At 45.5% G+C, this 16,736-nt stretch overlaps 1 protein-coding gene across 1 annotated transcript; it reads right to left on the bottom strand.

The window, feature by feature from the left end:
• Nucleotides 1–8,549: 8,549 nt before the first annotated feature.
• On the bottom strand, nt 8,550–14,756 carry LOC122164721 (sulfotransferase 6B1-like). Its single transcript, XM_042826956.1, has 7 exons — nt 14,452–14,756; nt 12,866–13,011; nt 12,362–12,451; nt 11,534–11,660; nt 11,019–11,113; nt 10,485–10,641; nt 8,550–8,856 (listed from the first exon to the last, which is right to left on the bottom strand). The coding sequence occupies exons 1-7, from the start codon at nt 14,651–14,653 to the stop codon at nt 8,726–8,728; spliced, it is 948 nt and encodes a 315-aa protein (XP_042682890.1). The 5' UTR covers nt 14,654–14,756; the 3' UTR covers nt 8,550–8,725.
• Between the last annotated feature and the right edge of the window lie 1,980 nt (nt 14,757–16,736).

Genomic DNA, 16,736 nt, shown 5'->3' with positions numbered 1-16,736 from the left:
GTGCTGGGAATGATAAGGTTGAATTTCTATAGGTAAGGATCACAGGGAGTGTCAAAAAGGCGGATATCCTTGTGGGGGTTTGTTATAGACTGCCTAGCCAGGATGGAGAGACAGATGAGGCATTCTACAAAAAGTTGGCAGAAGTTACACAATCGCCAGCCCTTGTTCTCATGGAGGACTTCAACTTCCCTGATATATGCTAGAAATACAATACAGCGCAGAAGAAGCAGTCTAGGATGTTTCTAGAGTGCATGGAAGGTAACTTCCTTCTGCAGCTGGTAAGAGAGCCTGCCAGGAGAGATGACTAGTTAGACCTGCTGTTTACAAACAGAGAAGAACTGGTGGGAGAAGAAGGTTTAGAGCTGTTTTGGACAGAATGACCATGAAATGGTGGAGTTTTCAGTTCTTGGTGAAGTCAGGAGAGGGGGCAGCAAAAATGCTACCTTGGACTTCCGGAGGGTGGACTGGGAGACAATCATGACACTGTGAAAGATATTACTCTGTTAACATCAGTGTCTCAAAGCTTGCTGGGGACACAGTTGGACTTGTTCAAGTCCAGGCAAGTCTTGGGCGGGGTTGAGAAATCCTTTGACTGGAGAACTTTGATGGGCAAGTCCTGGGCAAGGGTTGTGAAATCCTTTGTCTGGGGGACACAGATGGACGAGGCCAGGGGCAAGGAGAGAGAGATGAGCTGCAGCTAAATAGCCGTGAAGTGGTCTTTTGTGTGGACTTATCTCAGGATGATGGCCATCTCAGGGGGTACTCACATGACTCTTGCTCAAGCGCCCAAGGATATTACGTAGGCAGAGAACAAGTAGAATGAAAGAGGAATTGAAAACCATGAGAATAGGTGTCTGCCATCAGATTCCTAACTATGGAACTCCCTCCCGCATGATGACGAACTCTCCTGGGCCTGCTGCCTGAGCACTCCTGCTTCCTCCGACATGGGCTCTGCGACTGCCTCCTGCTACCTGCTTGCTGCCCAAGACCGGCCACGCTGCTGCTCCCTTGCCTCCCTCCCCCCCCTCCCCCTCCGGCTGCTTTTGCCTCGGTCCTTCAAACGTCGTGCAACGGGACCGCTGCTGGATCCTGATGGTGACTATCCCCGCTTATGCAATTCTTGCTTCTTTCCTATCTTTTCTATCTCCCTCCTTCCCTTCCCCATCTTCCTGATTAGGATTTGTAATAAACCTGGTTGGACTAACATATGAACCGTTGTTTCTTAATTTCACGCCGGGTATACGGGTATTAAAAGAACCTCATCTCCCTCCTATAAATTGGAAAGAGACACACTGGTAGGGAGAGTCCCTTGGGATTCAGTCCTGAAGGGTAAAGGGATCCAGGAAGGCCGGTCACTCCTCAAGAAGGAAGTCTTAAAGGCACAGGAGCAGGCTAATTCCCTGTACCACAAGATGAGCCAGCAGGGAAGAAGACTGGTATGGATGAACAGGGAGCACTTACTGAGGCTCCAGGCAGAAAAAGAGAATCTTCCTCTTGTGGAAGAAGGGACAGGCAAATCGAGGAGAGTACAAAGAATTTGTTAGGATGTGCGGAGAGAAAATTAAATAAGCAGAAGCCCAGCTCAAACTCAACTTGGCCATTGGGTTAACAGAGAACAGAAAAAAAAACTATTTTGCAGATGTATTAACAGTAAGAGGAGGGCTAAGGAGAATCTCCATCCTTTACTGGATGTGGCAGGGAACATGAGGATAAGGAAAGGATAAGGAAACCACCGAGGATAAGGAAAAGGCTGAGGTTCTCAATGACTTCTCTACATTAAAAGTCAGACTAGTTATCTGGTACTCTACCTCCTGATCTGGAAGTCATGGATGAGGAACAGAATAAAACACCCACTGATTCAGGTGGAAACTGTAAGAGACCTGCTACTCCACCTGTATTGCCACAGGTCTGTGGGGCCAGATGGAATCCTGATGCTGAGGGGGCTGGCAGAGGTGATAGCCAAGCTGCTTTCCATCATCTATCAGCATTCCTGGTCAACCATAGAGGTCTCAGATGATTAGAGGCTTGCCAATGTGTCCCATCTACAAGAAGGGTCATTAGTAGGAGCCGGGGAGCTACAGGGCTGTCAACCTGACCTTGGTGCCAGGGATGGTTATGAAGCAGATCATCTTGCAAGAGAGCATATAGCATGTGTGGTATTGGTACTGGCAGTGTTGGCACTGGTGGCGGTAGTGGTAGCTGGTGGTGCTGGTGGTAGTGCCCAGTCCCAACGGATCATGGAGAAGATCCAGAAGTTTTTCTGGAGATTGAGAATGACACAGAGAAGGTCTGTGCCTGCTGGTTTCTGTTCTCGAGGGCACATACGTGTGCTTAAAGGCCTGGGAAAATCAGCACATTTCCTGATGATGGCAGCTCAGCCCACAGGCAAATTCGGCCTCCCTGCACATAGCCCGTCCTGTGCATATATACCTTCCAGAATAACAGGACACCCATTCTAGACATTTCTTCCCCTCCGGTCACCCCCTCCATCTCCTGCCTCCATTGGCCAGTATCAACTGGAAGCAGGAAGAAAGGCTGCCTGGGCTACTGTGGGCTGTCAGCACCCCTGGGAGTAAAGCGCGCTGTGTCTTTCACAGCAGTCTTGCTTTGAGGAAGACTTTGCCGATACACCGTAGCATACAGGAAAACAACATTTAAGTGTGTACTAGCAAGTGTGTGCTGCTCTCTCCCAGTTTGCTGTCAGTCTGGAACAGGTGGCCAAGAAAGGGCCATGAGGAGTGCGACAGGCAGTGTGCGCAACTGAACATGCCTTCTGTCTTTTCTAGGCGCAGTGCTCGTGTGCACCCCAGGGACTGCACAGAGCAGGAAAGCCAGGGAGAAGGCCCTTTGGAATATGAAGTCAAGCAGGTGACAGTCTTCTTCTGGTTTTATAAAATGCTTGCCATGGCATCCTCTTTTGAGCCGATTTTCTTAAATGTTGACAATTTCTATTCTTTAACTTTGAACAGGCAGAGGGCAGCGCAGATGGAGTAGCAGTGGCAACTTCTGCCCTGCTCCATCTCTCCAACATAGATGGAGTAGCAGTGGAAACTTCTGCCCCACTCAGTCTCACCAAGACCTTTGAAAGTCACTCAAGCTCAGCAAATGATGCTAAGCAGGGATTTAAGAGACAATTTGAGCCCTCCTGTGTAGAAAACCTCATTGGGAACATCTCTGAGTTTTAAAAGAGCAACAAGACCTTGCTTCAGCAGCAGAAGAAATCCAATAGGAGAGCTCACAGGCGAAAGAGACAACTGGAGCAATGGGAAGAAGTGCTTGAGGAAAAGACATTGCTTTTAGAAGCAACAGAAAAAGCACTTTTCCAGGCCCAGAGGCAGGCAAAGGAACATCGTGCCTTATACCTTGCAAAAGGTGAACCGAGAAAAAAAACTGCAGAGTGGGAAGTTCTGCAGGAACAAGTGGCCCAGCTCCAACGTGAAAACCTTTCACTGAGTCAGCAGCTGGAAGATGCGCAGAAGACCAACCAGGTAAGAGCAGTGAGTGATGTCTTTAAACGTGAAACAGACGAAGCAGAAGAAAAGGTCAGGTGGACACTGAAGTAGAGCAGCTCCCAAAGGCATCTGGTGCTTCTAGAATTTACCAGCTATGAGCTACCTGCCTGGAAGGCCATCCCTCGAGTTGCCTCTGTTTTGTTCCCTTTCTGCTGCCATTTGGCAAGTGGCAAATCCCAGCTCTGCACCCCAGTGAGCATCAGGCGATTCTCCTCTACCACTTTTCTTCCTTTTGCGGTTCACTCAGAAATATGATCTAAGTATAGGAACTGGTAAGCAAAAATAAAAATGCACGCTTTAGTTTTTTACCTTTTGCTTCACCCTCCTGCACCATTGTTTCTCTAGAGAACAGTTGGACAGCTGCAACAAGAACTTGCTGAGGCTGTTGGAAAGCAGCACGTCGCAGAAACATCCCTGAAAACTTCTGCTGACTTAAGTGACTCACTGAAGAAAGAAAAGTCCAAGTTGCAAGAGGATTTGGACAAGGCTAATGCCAGGGTATGCAACATCTGTGAACACGTTAATAGGGGCAAAGCTGTTCATTTCCTTCAACGAGTGAAAGAGAAGAAATAAGCTGAGAGCAAACATAGGACCCTGTTGTTTTTCCACTGCGTACAGGTGCGTGACCTTTATGCACAGCTGGAGTTGGAGCACTCAAAGTTGCTGTAAAAAAAAAGAAAAATGAGGAGCTGCGAGTAAAGGAGGCTGTTCTCAAGCAGCACCTAGAGGCTATAGCAGAGGATTATAAAATATCAGCATGGATTGAAAAGAGGCAAGAAGAAAAAATACAGAAGAAACTTGCCAACAGTTTCAGAAAGCAGTCGGCTTCAGGAACATCTCTGAAGCATTCTAAAGATTACTGCCGTTACCTGGAGAACGACATCTTGATGCTGAAAGAAGGCTTGGACAAGGTTAATGCCAAGGTATGCAATGCCTGTGAGCATGTTGGTGCAGGTTAAGCTGTTCTTTTCTCCTAAATAGTGCAAGAGAAGAAATAATCTGAAAACAAGTGCAGGACACGTTTATCTGAAAGCAGTAAAAGACACGTCATTGTTAATGATGGTTTTCCTGATCAGAGCATGATCTGTTATCTTACTGTTAGTGCAGAGCCTCTGGCTTCCTTGTAAGGAAGCTGGAGAGCTGAAGAAAGATGTGTGAAAGCGCCTCTGTGTGTGTCGTATGATCTTGGTGCATGTCCACATGCAGATCTGCCTGTGCTGTAGTGACCATGCAACAGTGCCGTTTTGATCCTGAGGGATATGGAAAAGACAAAGAAAGCTAACTTCCAGCTCTTCAGGGTATTAATCAACAAAACCCCCTGAGAATCTGTTCTCAAGGACAAGGGAGTGCACCAGAGTTGGTAGATGTTTAAGGAAGCTGTCCATGTAGCACAAGAGCCATCTGGAGGATGCTGGAGGAAGTCAGTAAAGGAAGGCAGAGACCAACATGGCTGAACTGGGTCCTGCAGATCAAACTTGAGAGCAAGAAGAAAATTCACAGGCAGTGGAAACAGGGACATGTATCCTAGGAGACTGTAGGGATGATGCTAGGCTGCTTATGGTCAGAAATGCCTACGCCCAACTGGAACTGGACTTGGCAAAGAGTACGAAGAAGAACAAGGCTACTGTGGGTACATCAACCAGAAAAAAGTCCAACAGGACATAATCTCCTTAGTAAGCAGTACAGGCAGGCTGGTAACAACAGAGAAGGAGAATGCTGGAGTACTCAACTTTTTTTGCCTCAGTCCTCACTAACAACTGCTCTTCACACCAGCCTCAAATATATGGGTTTGAAGGTGGAGACTAGGTGTGCAATGTCCCTCCAGCTGTAAGGAAAGATCAGATTCATGACCTCCTCAGGAACTTGAATATTTCTATGTCTGTGGCTCCCAGTCATCACAGAACACATCCTCCTGGAAGCTGTGCTAAAGCACATGTAAGACAGGGCAGTGAAATGAGACAACCAGCATGGCTTCACCAAGGGCAAATCCTGCCTGACCAACGTAGTGGCCTTCTACAATAGCTTAACTGCCTCAGTAGACGAGGGAAGAACCACTGATGTCACCTATCAGGACTTCAGTAAGGCTTTTGACATGGTCCCCCACAACACCCTTCTCTCCTAATTGGAAAGATATGGATTTGTTGAGTTTGATGGATGAGAAACTGGTTGCAAGATTATGCCCAGAGTGGTGATGAAGGATGGTGGATCAATGTCCAGATGGAGATCAGTGGCGTCCCTCAAAGAGTCTGTACTGGGACTGATGCTCTTTAACATCTTCATTAATGTCACTGACAGTGGGATCAAGTGTACCTTCAGCAAGCTTGCAGATGACACCAAGCTGTGTGGTGCTGCTGACTCATCTTAGGGATGAGATGCCATCCAGAGAGACTTAGATGCACTTGAGCAGTAGGCTCAGGAGAGCCTTGTAACATTCAACAAAGCCACATGCAAGGTCTTGCATCTGGGTTGCGGGATCCCCCATTATCCATATAAGATGGGAGGTGGAAGGATTGGGCACAGCTCTGCCAAAAAGGACTTGGGGTAATGGTAGATGATAAGCTGGACATGAGCCAGCAATGTTCACAGAACATAAAGTGTATAGATTCTGTCTGCAACACTCTTGTATCACTTGCAGAAGAAACTTATCATCAATGCATTCCAGGAACCTCTTGAATGTCTTATCCAGGAGGCTCTGTTGTCCGTTCAACAACAGAATCACAGAATGGCCCAGGTTGGAAGGGACTTCAAGGATCATGAATCTCCAGCCCCCTGCCACAAACATGGCCACTAACCTCCACATTTAATACCAGACCAGGCTGCACAGGGCTGCATCCAGTCTGGCCTTGAACACCTCTAGGGATGAGACAGCCACAACCTCTCTGGGCAGCCTGTTCCAGCACCTCACCACTTTCTCTGTAAAGAACTTCCCCCTGACATCCAACCTAAATCTTCCCTCCATCAACTTAAAACCATTTCCCCTTGTCCTGCTGTTATCTCAACCTTTTCAAAGAGTTGATTCCCCTCCTTGTTTGTAGGCTCCCTTTAGGAACTGAAAGGCTGCAATGAGGTCACCCCACAGTCTTCTTTTCTCCAGGCTGAACAAGACGAGCTCCCTTAGCCTGTCTTCATAGGGGAAGTGCTCCAGTCCCCTGATCATTTTTGTGGCTCTCCTCTGTACCCTCTCCAACTGCTCTCTGTCTTTCTTGTACTGGGGGCTCCAGACCTGGACACAGTACTGCAGATGGGGCCTCACAAGAGCAGAGTAGAGAGGGACAATCACTTCCCTGTCCCTGCTGGCCACCTCTCTTCTGATGGAGTCCAAGATACCATTTACTTTCCGAGCTGCCAGAGCACACTGCTGGCTCATGTTTTTCATCCATCAAGACACCCAAGTCCTTCTCTGCAGGGCTGCTCTCAAGGACCGCTTCTTCCAGTCTTTATAGATACATGAGATTTCTCCAGCCCAAGTGCAAAACCTCATTAGGTTCACCCAGGCCCACCCTTCAAGCCTGTTGAGGTCCCTCTCAATGGCATCCCTTCCTTCCACCGTGTTAACTGCTCCACTCAGCTTGGTGTCATCAGCAAATTTGCTGAGGGTGCACTCAATTCCGTCATCGATGTCATTTGTAAAGATGTTAAAGAGCACCAGTTCCAAGATCCCTGGGGGACACTGCTTGTTACCAGCCTCTACCTGGACATAGAACCATTAATCACCACCCTCTGCAGCCCTTCAACCAATTTTTTATCCATCGAGTGGTCCACCCATCAAATCCACATCCCTCCAATTTGGAGATAAGGATGTGGTAGGAGACCATGTCAAAGGCCTTGCTCAAGTCTGGGTAAATGATATCGGTCACCTTCCCCTTGTCCACCAATGCTGTCACTCCATCATATAAGGCCACCAGATTGGTTAAGCATGACCTTCCCCGGGTGAAGCCATGCTGGCTGTCTCGGATCACATGCTCATTCCTCACATTCCATGTGATCAAGCATGTCATCCAGGAGGATCTGTTTCATGATCTTCCCGGGTACAGAGTTGAGACTCACCAGCCTGTAGTTCCCTGGGTCCCTTTCTCATAAATGGGAATGACGTGACCCTTCCTCCAGTCATCTGGCACCTCACCTGACAGCCACGACTTTTCAAATATGATGGAGAGTGGCTTGGCAACCTCAGCCAGTTCCTTCAGAACCCTGGGATGCATGCTATTCAACCCCATGGACTTGTACGCATTCAGTCTCATGAGTTGTCTCGGAGTTGCTCTGCCCTTACAGTGGGGGGAGATTTACTGCCCCAGTCCCCACCTAGAGGTTTAAACAACAATTGCAAATGTTTGCTCAAGGTAGTTACTCTGCTGCACTAGGACTGCAAATATAGAATTTCCATTCAGGGTTATAATTCTCCCTTCTTTTCAAAGCTTTCCTTAGATATCTGCCACCTTCCTAACTCCACATCTAAAACATCATTCATTCCAGAACTCATAACCTAATGCAGAGGCTAGGTTTAGTTCAATGAACTAAAAGGGGTTTTGTCACAGTCTTGTAGTACCTCCACAAAACATGATTTGCATTCTCCAGAGTAGTTTATGAGGTAAGATCATGTGAAAGAAGGGATGTTAAGAGATAAGCAAGCAATGGATTTTCAGGATTGGCCCTTGTATGCAAGAGAAGTCTAAGTGAGAAAAGGCAGGTAACTCCTTTTGACATTCTGAGCAGCAGTGGCAGAGATGCTGCTGATCAGCAAAGGATTTCAGTCCTACCAGGTCTTTCAATATGAACCCAGCTGAGATGCACAAGAGAGCCTATGGGTTTTGAAACTCAAAATGACAAAGAGCCTGTATTACATGGAATCATCTCTAGGGCCTCTGCCTGTGGCCATAGCCTTATAATGTCTGACCATCTTAGCCCAAAACACAGGCATACTTCTGTTTGGCAGCATGTGCTTTCTGTTTCAGGCCACAGTGCAGCCACAAGGACACCATCTTGGGACTTACAATGCCTGTACTCCATCTCTGTTCTGGAAGAATGTCAGGGGCTTGCTGAAGGAATGCAAACATTTTATTTGGTTACATCAAGCAAGGTCCAGCACAAGTCTAAGAATCACAGCCCAAACACTTAGAGATACAAGCTCAATATCTGAGGAGTTTCTTTCTTTTCTCATGGCGACTGACCGTCTTTGACCATCACTTGCTGCAGTACTGATCCTCTGCTCATTTTCAGGTCTTGCAGTACACATCATATTTAATCTTCGTTGCCAGAATTGTTCCTCCTATGCATTCTTCAAATTTTTGGTCCATTTCTTCGTTCTGAACTTCAGAGAAGAGGTCTCTCCAGCTTCCAACAACCCCTGTGTGCAACAAGAAGTAACAAGGATTGAAGGTGGCTGCTCCTGAAAAAGGACAGTATATAGGCAGCAGTGGGGCAGACTCACGGCACATGTGAGATTGGATAAGTCTGATTTATGTCTCTGAGAGGCCTGATTGCATAGAAGAGGCAAAGTAGCAAAATGTCATGGTTTTGTGCCTTTTTTTTGCTTTCAGTATTCCACATCATAACATCATGTAGTGCACTGGGAGTTAAAGTGTTAATGCTCCAATTCCAGGTACCTATCCCTATATATCACAGAAGTCATGCGATCTGGCCCTTTGGATGGGGCAGCCTCTTACTGCCTTGTAGTGGGTGTTGGAGGGTGCTTTTTAGGTTGACTCAGTCTTGGGAACTCTCTCTCTCACCTATTTTATTTGATTTATTAGTCTCAATTTCAATTAGATTGCATTATATTGTGTTATCTTACATTCTGATATTATAGTTAGTAAAATAATTTTTCCTGCACACATCGTTGCTGCTGTTTTTTTTCTTCTTTCCTTGAGCCCAGTTCCCATCTCCCTATACCTTTTCTCTTTCCCTTCCCAGGGGCCTACTGCCCCCTGTCACAGGCATAGATTGATCTAGTTAACTCTGTGACAGAAAGATAAGATAAAAAGAGAGCATTGGTGCCAGACTGCCAGAGAGGTTTTCCAAAGTAGTTTCATCCAGTGTTTATACTGAAGAAAGAGGAAACTGCTTTTGTCACAAAGGGAGAGCTCATTTGCAGATGCCTCCCTCTGAAGGAGCAAGTTATTTGGAGCAGTAGGGATGACCGTTAAGAGGGATGGCAGAGAAAAGGGGCAAAAGTGAGCCCATGCCCATAGCAGTCAGAAATCAGAGACTCTTGAGCAGTGGGGAGCAGCGGGGCTGCCCAAGCTCCAGTCCTGGCCTCACATCTGAGTAAATATCCACACAATCACCACTGGCCCGTTCACTGAGAGAAATCATACTGAGACTATTTCTCAGCTCTCACTGAGAATGTAGTATGATCCCCAGGAGGCAAACAGAGCAGTGAACATGAGGTTCAAGAGATCCTTGCCACACTATCACAGCTTCTCCAAAAAAGGATTTTAATGAAGTGACACATACAGTCACATACAGCAGCCTCTTAGACTGCTTGCAGCTCTACTCCAAAGATAGAAATGGTCAGGGGTCCTTTCTCCACACATCACACCAACCTGTTCTTCTTACTCTCCAGATCCACAATCAGCCTTATCTCATAAATCATAAGCAAAGGCAACACCAACATCTATCCATAAAGAGGAACCACTGGACCCAAGCAGATTTAGTGCATAATTGTTGACATAACCTACTCCACAGTTAGCCTCCACCTGCACATCTCACTTGCCTAACAAACTAGCATTGTTGCCACAGGGAAAGAGAGCAACATGGAAGCAGTGGTTGAGAGCCTTAAGTGTGGATACCTGAGTCACTTCAGTACTCACAAATGACCAAAAATTCTGTCAGTGGCAGAAGCATATTGTACAAGAAGTCAGAGGAAAGACCTCATCCACATCTGCCCTTACCAATCAGCCCAGCAAACTCATGGTTAAGTGACCACTCAGAAGATGACTTTAGAAGAGAGATCCTCCATTTGCAAAGACTTACCCTTACGGAAGAGGATGTCCCCAAATTTACCATGGGTTTCCTGGGACTTCTCCTTCATAGCTCGGAAACTGGTCTTCTTGGCAATTCTGGAAAACTCTTCCTCACTCAGGGAGAATCCAAAGAAAGCAGCAATCTTCTTCATTCCCAGTACCGGGTTCTAAATAAAGGAACATTGCAAAGAGGTGAAGTCGAAAGACTTTGTGGCTAGCTTATAAATGCCAGCAGAGAAAAACTTCCTCCCACAGTGTCACCATGGAATTCTGAAAGCATTCACAGAGGGAGAACCCACTCCTGGTGGCTTCAGGTTCAAGGCCTTTTCTTCTCTCCCAGAAGCAACAGATTCAGATATGATTCCTTCCACACATGAGCAAACCTTTTATGGGCCTCCTCAGGGGCGTGAATAGCTCAGAAAAGTATGCCCTTCTACAGGCTCAGACAGGATTGATTCAATAGTTTTTCTTCCCCATAGTCCCTACACATTTCAGGAAAGTTGCAGAGCATGCCCATGAAATAGAGTTGGCTTAGATGCCACACCTCTTTCAGTTCCTCGTAGCTAATCATCATCATCCTCTCGTGGTCGATGTGTCTGTTCCATTCCATTAAGTGGTCAAAATAGGACCCCCAAGCCACTGCAGATAAACAAAAGAGGCATATCTTTGCAGGATATTCACCAAAACAGGCTGACTCAGAATAGTCAGCTTAGACAGCTATCTAAGCATTACACTATGATGGGGAAATTGCGGACTGGGTAATATTTGTTGAGGTCAATGAAGGATCCTCCAGCTATGGCCACTAGATAGTACTGAACCTCCAGCTTTATTGAAAGAACGGAAAGATCAGGCTCAGTCTTTGTCACAATCTTACCATTCTTAATCAGTCACAAAAGACATTCAAATTCTCTGGCATACCCCTTTTCAGCCATAGCATGAACCTATCCTCTTGTCCTGAGACTGTCTTGGGAGAGTATGTTGGAATAGGATTCCCAAGCACAGGGATCTATGCATGCCCCTCGGGTGGAGAGGAATTCCAGAGGATGCAAGGCAAAGTACATTTCCCATTCATGAAAGCTGCAAAGTACTCATCCCAGGTAGCAAAGGAGGGCAGCACTGGCATGTTGTTGTAAAAGTGGTAATAGGAGACAGCCGTGTCTTTGGGATTCCGAACCAGCAGAAGGATCTGCAGAAGGAAAACACATGATGTGGTTGTGATTTGGTGACTGGCCAAAACATATTCTTACCAGCACATCATATGCTCTCAACTACGCACCACGCACTGATAGGACAGTCTAATTCCTCTTGTTTAATAAGAAATGAGAGCCTTTGCAGACAACTTGTTTGCTTAAAGATAAAAAGAAATAGCTTTTTAGTGATAACCTTGGGACTCTGCTTTGAACTAGTTCAGATCCAAAGAAATGAGCTCAAGGTCTCCACACCAGGAGACTCACAAGCTGTGGGTAAACCCACAATTTTCTCTGCAGCAGTTTTCATCAAGGATCATCTGATCATATTAGCCTGAGCCCATCCTGGGCTTTCCACAGGTACCCATATCTTAGAGGCAAGTTAAAGTAGGTGGGATAAGTACTTGCCGTGCTCAGTTTCCTGATATAGATTTAGAAGTTTGTTTCTGAGATCTTAGGAGCAGTAACATCCAGCTGCAAACCCACTGGCAGAAAACACTTGAATTAGCAGAGCTACTGGTTTTGGAGAGCATTTTTATTCGTACCCTCAACGCATAGCACTCTCCCTCTTCATTGTTGGAAACGTATCTATGCACCGACCAGCCTAGATGAAAATGCAAAAAATCCATCTCATCCAAGCAGATGAAAACTAACTTGAGGTGGAAATACTTTCGCAGTGTGGTACAAAGAAAAGACTCACCTTAGCCTTCCCTTGGAGAAGAGATGGGGGCAGGAGATGAGGTGGCAGATGGGTTAGTATGATTCTTCGGGAAGGCAGCTTCTTCATCCTCTTTAAAGCAAGTGGGAGAAATGGGACAGAATAGAAGTAACTTACTCAGGAATCATGGGTAATAAGTAAAGGGGAAACCACAGAAGGATCTTTCCCCTTAGGAAATCTCAGGGATATGCTGATGGTGTTGGCTTCTGCTAGCCTCTGCTACAGAGCAGCATTTCACATGAGACAGGCCTGAGAATTAAAGCTACTGGTTCCAGGACTGAACCCCCTTGAGTGTCCTCACAACTTGCTGGTCCTCTGAAGCATTTGCACTGGGACACTAGAGGCAATAGGACATACTGGCCGTGCTGACCTTTACACTTGTAACTGCTCTAAAACTGTCTATTGCTTCTGAGATAAGGCCATTGTTTTTCAACAGTTAGTACCTGTAGAAAAAGTATTACCAATATTCTTTCAATAACTACTCACCTCAAATACTCCAGGATCTCCAAACTCTAGACGTGGAAACATCTGTAGCTCTTTTTCAGCATTTATTCTCTCTTTCATTTCTTCTTCAGTATATTTAGCATCTGTTGATTCCATCTCTCTCACCATTTGTTCAAGCCAGTTGGTTCCTGAAACAATAAATACTCCAATAGCAAATCCAGTCTGGGCTGCACATCTGCACTTTTTCCTGTCAACTGAATTGCAGAATATCCTGTCAAACTGGTTCACATCTATGAAGCAGGGCACCTTATCCTTTCAACATACGGGCAGTAATAATCAGAACATGCCAAAATCCATGAGGAGCAGAACTGTCAGCCAAATGTGTAATGCTACCCTGCTCACTTCAGAAACACATCCCATCCCTCAGAGGTAACAGAAGCAGACCTCTATTGCTATTTACAGCTCTGACACTCTTGTCATCTCAGAATACTCCTAAGGAAAATAACAGCAGTGTTGCTCCCAGCATAGGGCTGTTCTACTTCTACAGCATTGCCTTTGGGATTACCCTGTTCCCTCCTCCTGATTAGCTTCAGTTTTCAGTTTCTTCACAGCCAACAAATTTTGGCCTCATTCTCAGTCTCCAGGAAGGTAGGAGAAGGATTAATTGACCAAATCAAAAGACCATCAAGGTATGTCATTATTTTTGCACTAGGCTCAGCTGTCTTGACTTCTGCAATCTGGCACAGGTGAAATATGAAGTATGCACTGGTCTTGAAGATCCAAGTCTCAGTTTTCATTTTACATCTTCTGGAATGCATAGCTGGACATTTTTGCTTGTATGCAGCTCTACAAACTGCATACAAAGGGAACGTTATAAACATCATCAGCTCCTTTTTCTGCATTTGACCTGTTCAGATATCTCTGTGAAGTGATTAAGCACAAACAGAAAGGAAACCAAAATGCCTGTGTGGAAGGGAGAGGGAAAAGTTCAAGAATCCTGGTAGCATTTATGCCTTTCCAATCAGTTAGATACATGGGAATCACATGGGAATCACTTATATTCTGTAATGCAGTAAGTCCATGGGAAGTACAGTTCTTCTACCTTTATTTCTAGAAAACAGTTCCTGTATTGCCTTTGTAGAAAGTAGGGTAACAACACACTGTCCTGCATTAGCAAGATTGTCAAGCAAGATTGCATTACCAAGTTAGAAAATCAAGAAATGTGATTATTCTGCATTAATTCAACACTGGTAATTTTACCACTTGTATACAATGTGCAGTCACACACTGAAGTACAAGAGATTTTAAGTATCTGGGGGAGGAGCCTGCTTAAAGCTGCTGAAATCATCGGGACCTGCAGTGAATGAAACACATCTTACTACAGTCTTCCTCTATTGGAGGTGATAGTGAACACGAAGCTAACTCTTCTGAGAATAGGCCAAGACAATAGGAAAATGTTAAAATCACAAGGGGATGTCTGACTGCACAAAAGTTACATAAAACAAAACAAAACTCTGTAGTGGGAGAACTCAGATATTACTCAGATATTATTGCTGTGCTAAATGATGGTACACACTACAGGATTACAGCATAGTGCATCAAGTATTAATCAAGCAAGCAACGCTTACCTGTTTTAGGATAGCCTGCTAGAATCACATCACTGCTCCTGGTTTCAAAGGATTTCAGAGCTTCCAAAGTTTCTGGACTGCTAAGCACAGCAGGATACAGAATATCATCATAGGAAAACAGCAGATCTTCTGGGGAAGTCTTTTCATTCTCTGAAAAAGCATTTTCCATAATTTCAATGACTCTTTCCCTATTTCTGCTCATGTTTATAACCCTGTGAAGCTTTTCTCAAGCAGAGATACAAACTGTCTTTTCACAGTGCAAGAGAACTTTATACAGTGTGTTAGGAAACTGGAAAGGGCATTCACTCAGAAATGAAGATACACATCACTCATTAACTCAATTTGAACTGTTATCCCCTTTCAAAATAACAGGACAGGAGACAAATAGCAGTGACATGGAGTCGCTACCATGCCTGAAAATACCAGAGTTCTTTACAAAGCATTACTGCTAGGGAAGCAACAGCAATATTGGTAGCATTCAAAACATTGAATGAAATAAGGGAAGGACCTACAAAGGTCATAAAATACTGCTTAAAATATTTTTAACAGCTGAGCTACGCAATGTGATTTCTGAACAGAATGACCAGCATATAGTAGTTACGTAGATAGTAGATCTTAATCTGATTTGCTACTACTCCACTAATGAATGCAACTTGCTTCCAGGTGGTGGCTCTATTTTCGGTCAATCATTGTAACATCATTGCTTTATGTGATATATTGAGAGCTAAAGTCAAGTACCACCTAAATCATACTTCTCATGATTAAACAATCACATCTGAGATCTTTTACTTCACCATTTCCTACAGGAAGATTGCTTTCATGTGAAACTCAAATACTTATGTTCTACAACTACATTAGTCAAATTCATCTATATGTCATCAATTCTATTTCTTTCTATACCTGTCAATAGTTCAATCTTTGGTTGAAATTGTTCTTACATGGGGGGAAGTTATTTGAATCCTGGCTCATGCCTCTTCAGAATACCTAAGAAGTAGTATCTCCTAAAGTCCAGCCTGAATCTCCCCTGGAGCAACTTGAGGCCATTCCCTCTAGCCCTATCACTGGTTACACAAGAGGAGAGGCTGACCCCCAGCTCACTACAACCTCCCTTCAGGTAGTTATGGAGAGTGATAAGGTGTCCCCCAAGCCTCCTCTTCTCCAGACTAAGCAACCCCAGCTCCCTCAGCCGCTCCTCAAAAGGCCTTCCCAGGGGTCGTCGCCCTTCTCTGGACATGCTCAAGGGCCTCAATGTCTTTATTGCAGTGAGGGGCCCAAAAGTGAGCACAGTACTCGAGGTGCAGCCTCACCAGAGCTGAGTACAGGGGAACAATTATTTCCCTGCTCCTGCTGGCAACACTATTTCCGATACAAGCCAGGATGCCATTGGCCTTCTTGGTCACCTGGGCACACTGCTGGATCACATTCAGCCAAGCTTCAATCAATACCTCCAGGTCTATTTCCGCTACACAGACACTCTGCTCCAAGCCTGTATCATTGGCTGGTATTCTTGTGGCCAAAGTGCAGGATCCGGCACTTAGTCTTGTTGAATTTCACCCCTTTTGTTCCAGTCCAGCAATCCAGCCTGTCCAGATCCCTCCATAGGGCCTCGCTATCCCCTTGCAGATTGACACTTCCAGCCAACTTGGTGTAATCTGCAAACTTACTGAGGTACAGTCAATGCCCTCATCCAGGTCGTCAATAAAGATATTGAAGAGGACAGGCCCCAGCACCAACCAGCAGAAAACTACTCATGACCGGTTGCCAGCTGAATTTAACTCCATTCACCACCATTCTGTGAGCCCAGCCTTCCAGACAGCTCCTTACCAGCAAAGAGTGTACCTTTCCAAGCCATGGGCTGCCAGCTTCCCCAGGAGACTGTGTTGAAGGAGTCTTGCTCCAATTTATAGGAAGGAGAGGAGTTCAAGCTGGGCTTTTGCCTTTCTAATTTTGCCCCTGCACATCCTAACAACATCTTTGTACTCTCTCCAAGTTGCCTGTCCTTTCTTCTACAGCAGGTAGATTCTCTTTTTCTCCTGGAGCCTCAGAAAAAGCTCTCTGTTTATCCACGCCTGTCTTCTTTCCCAACAGCTCATCTTATAGCTCAGGGAGTTAGCCTGTTAGTTAGCCTGTTAGTTGTTAGCCTGTTAGTTCCTCCGCCTTTAAGACTTCCTTCTTGAGGAGCAACCAACCTTCCTGGAGCCCTTTACTCTCCAAGAGTAAATCCCATGGGACCCTCCATGCTAGTTTCCCAAGCAAAGTATTATAAAGTATTATTTCTAGCATTC

The sequence above is a fragment of the Centrocercus urophasianus genome, unplaced genomic scaffold (assembly GCF_019232065.1).
Source record: "Centrocercus urophasianus isolate 14NV4802_14NV808 unplaced genomic scaffold, USGS_Curo_1.0 seq_10, whole genome shotgun sequence".
In the NCBI taxonomy this organism is placed as follows: Eukaryota; Metazoa; Chordata; class Aves; order Galliformes; family Phasianidae; genus Centrocercus; species Centrocercus urophasianus.
The sequence above is the reverse complement of the archived record's forward strand: the minus strand, read 5'-3'. Positions and strand labels throughout refer to the sequence as shown.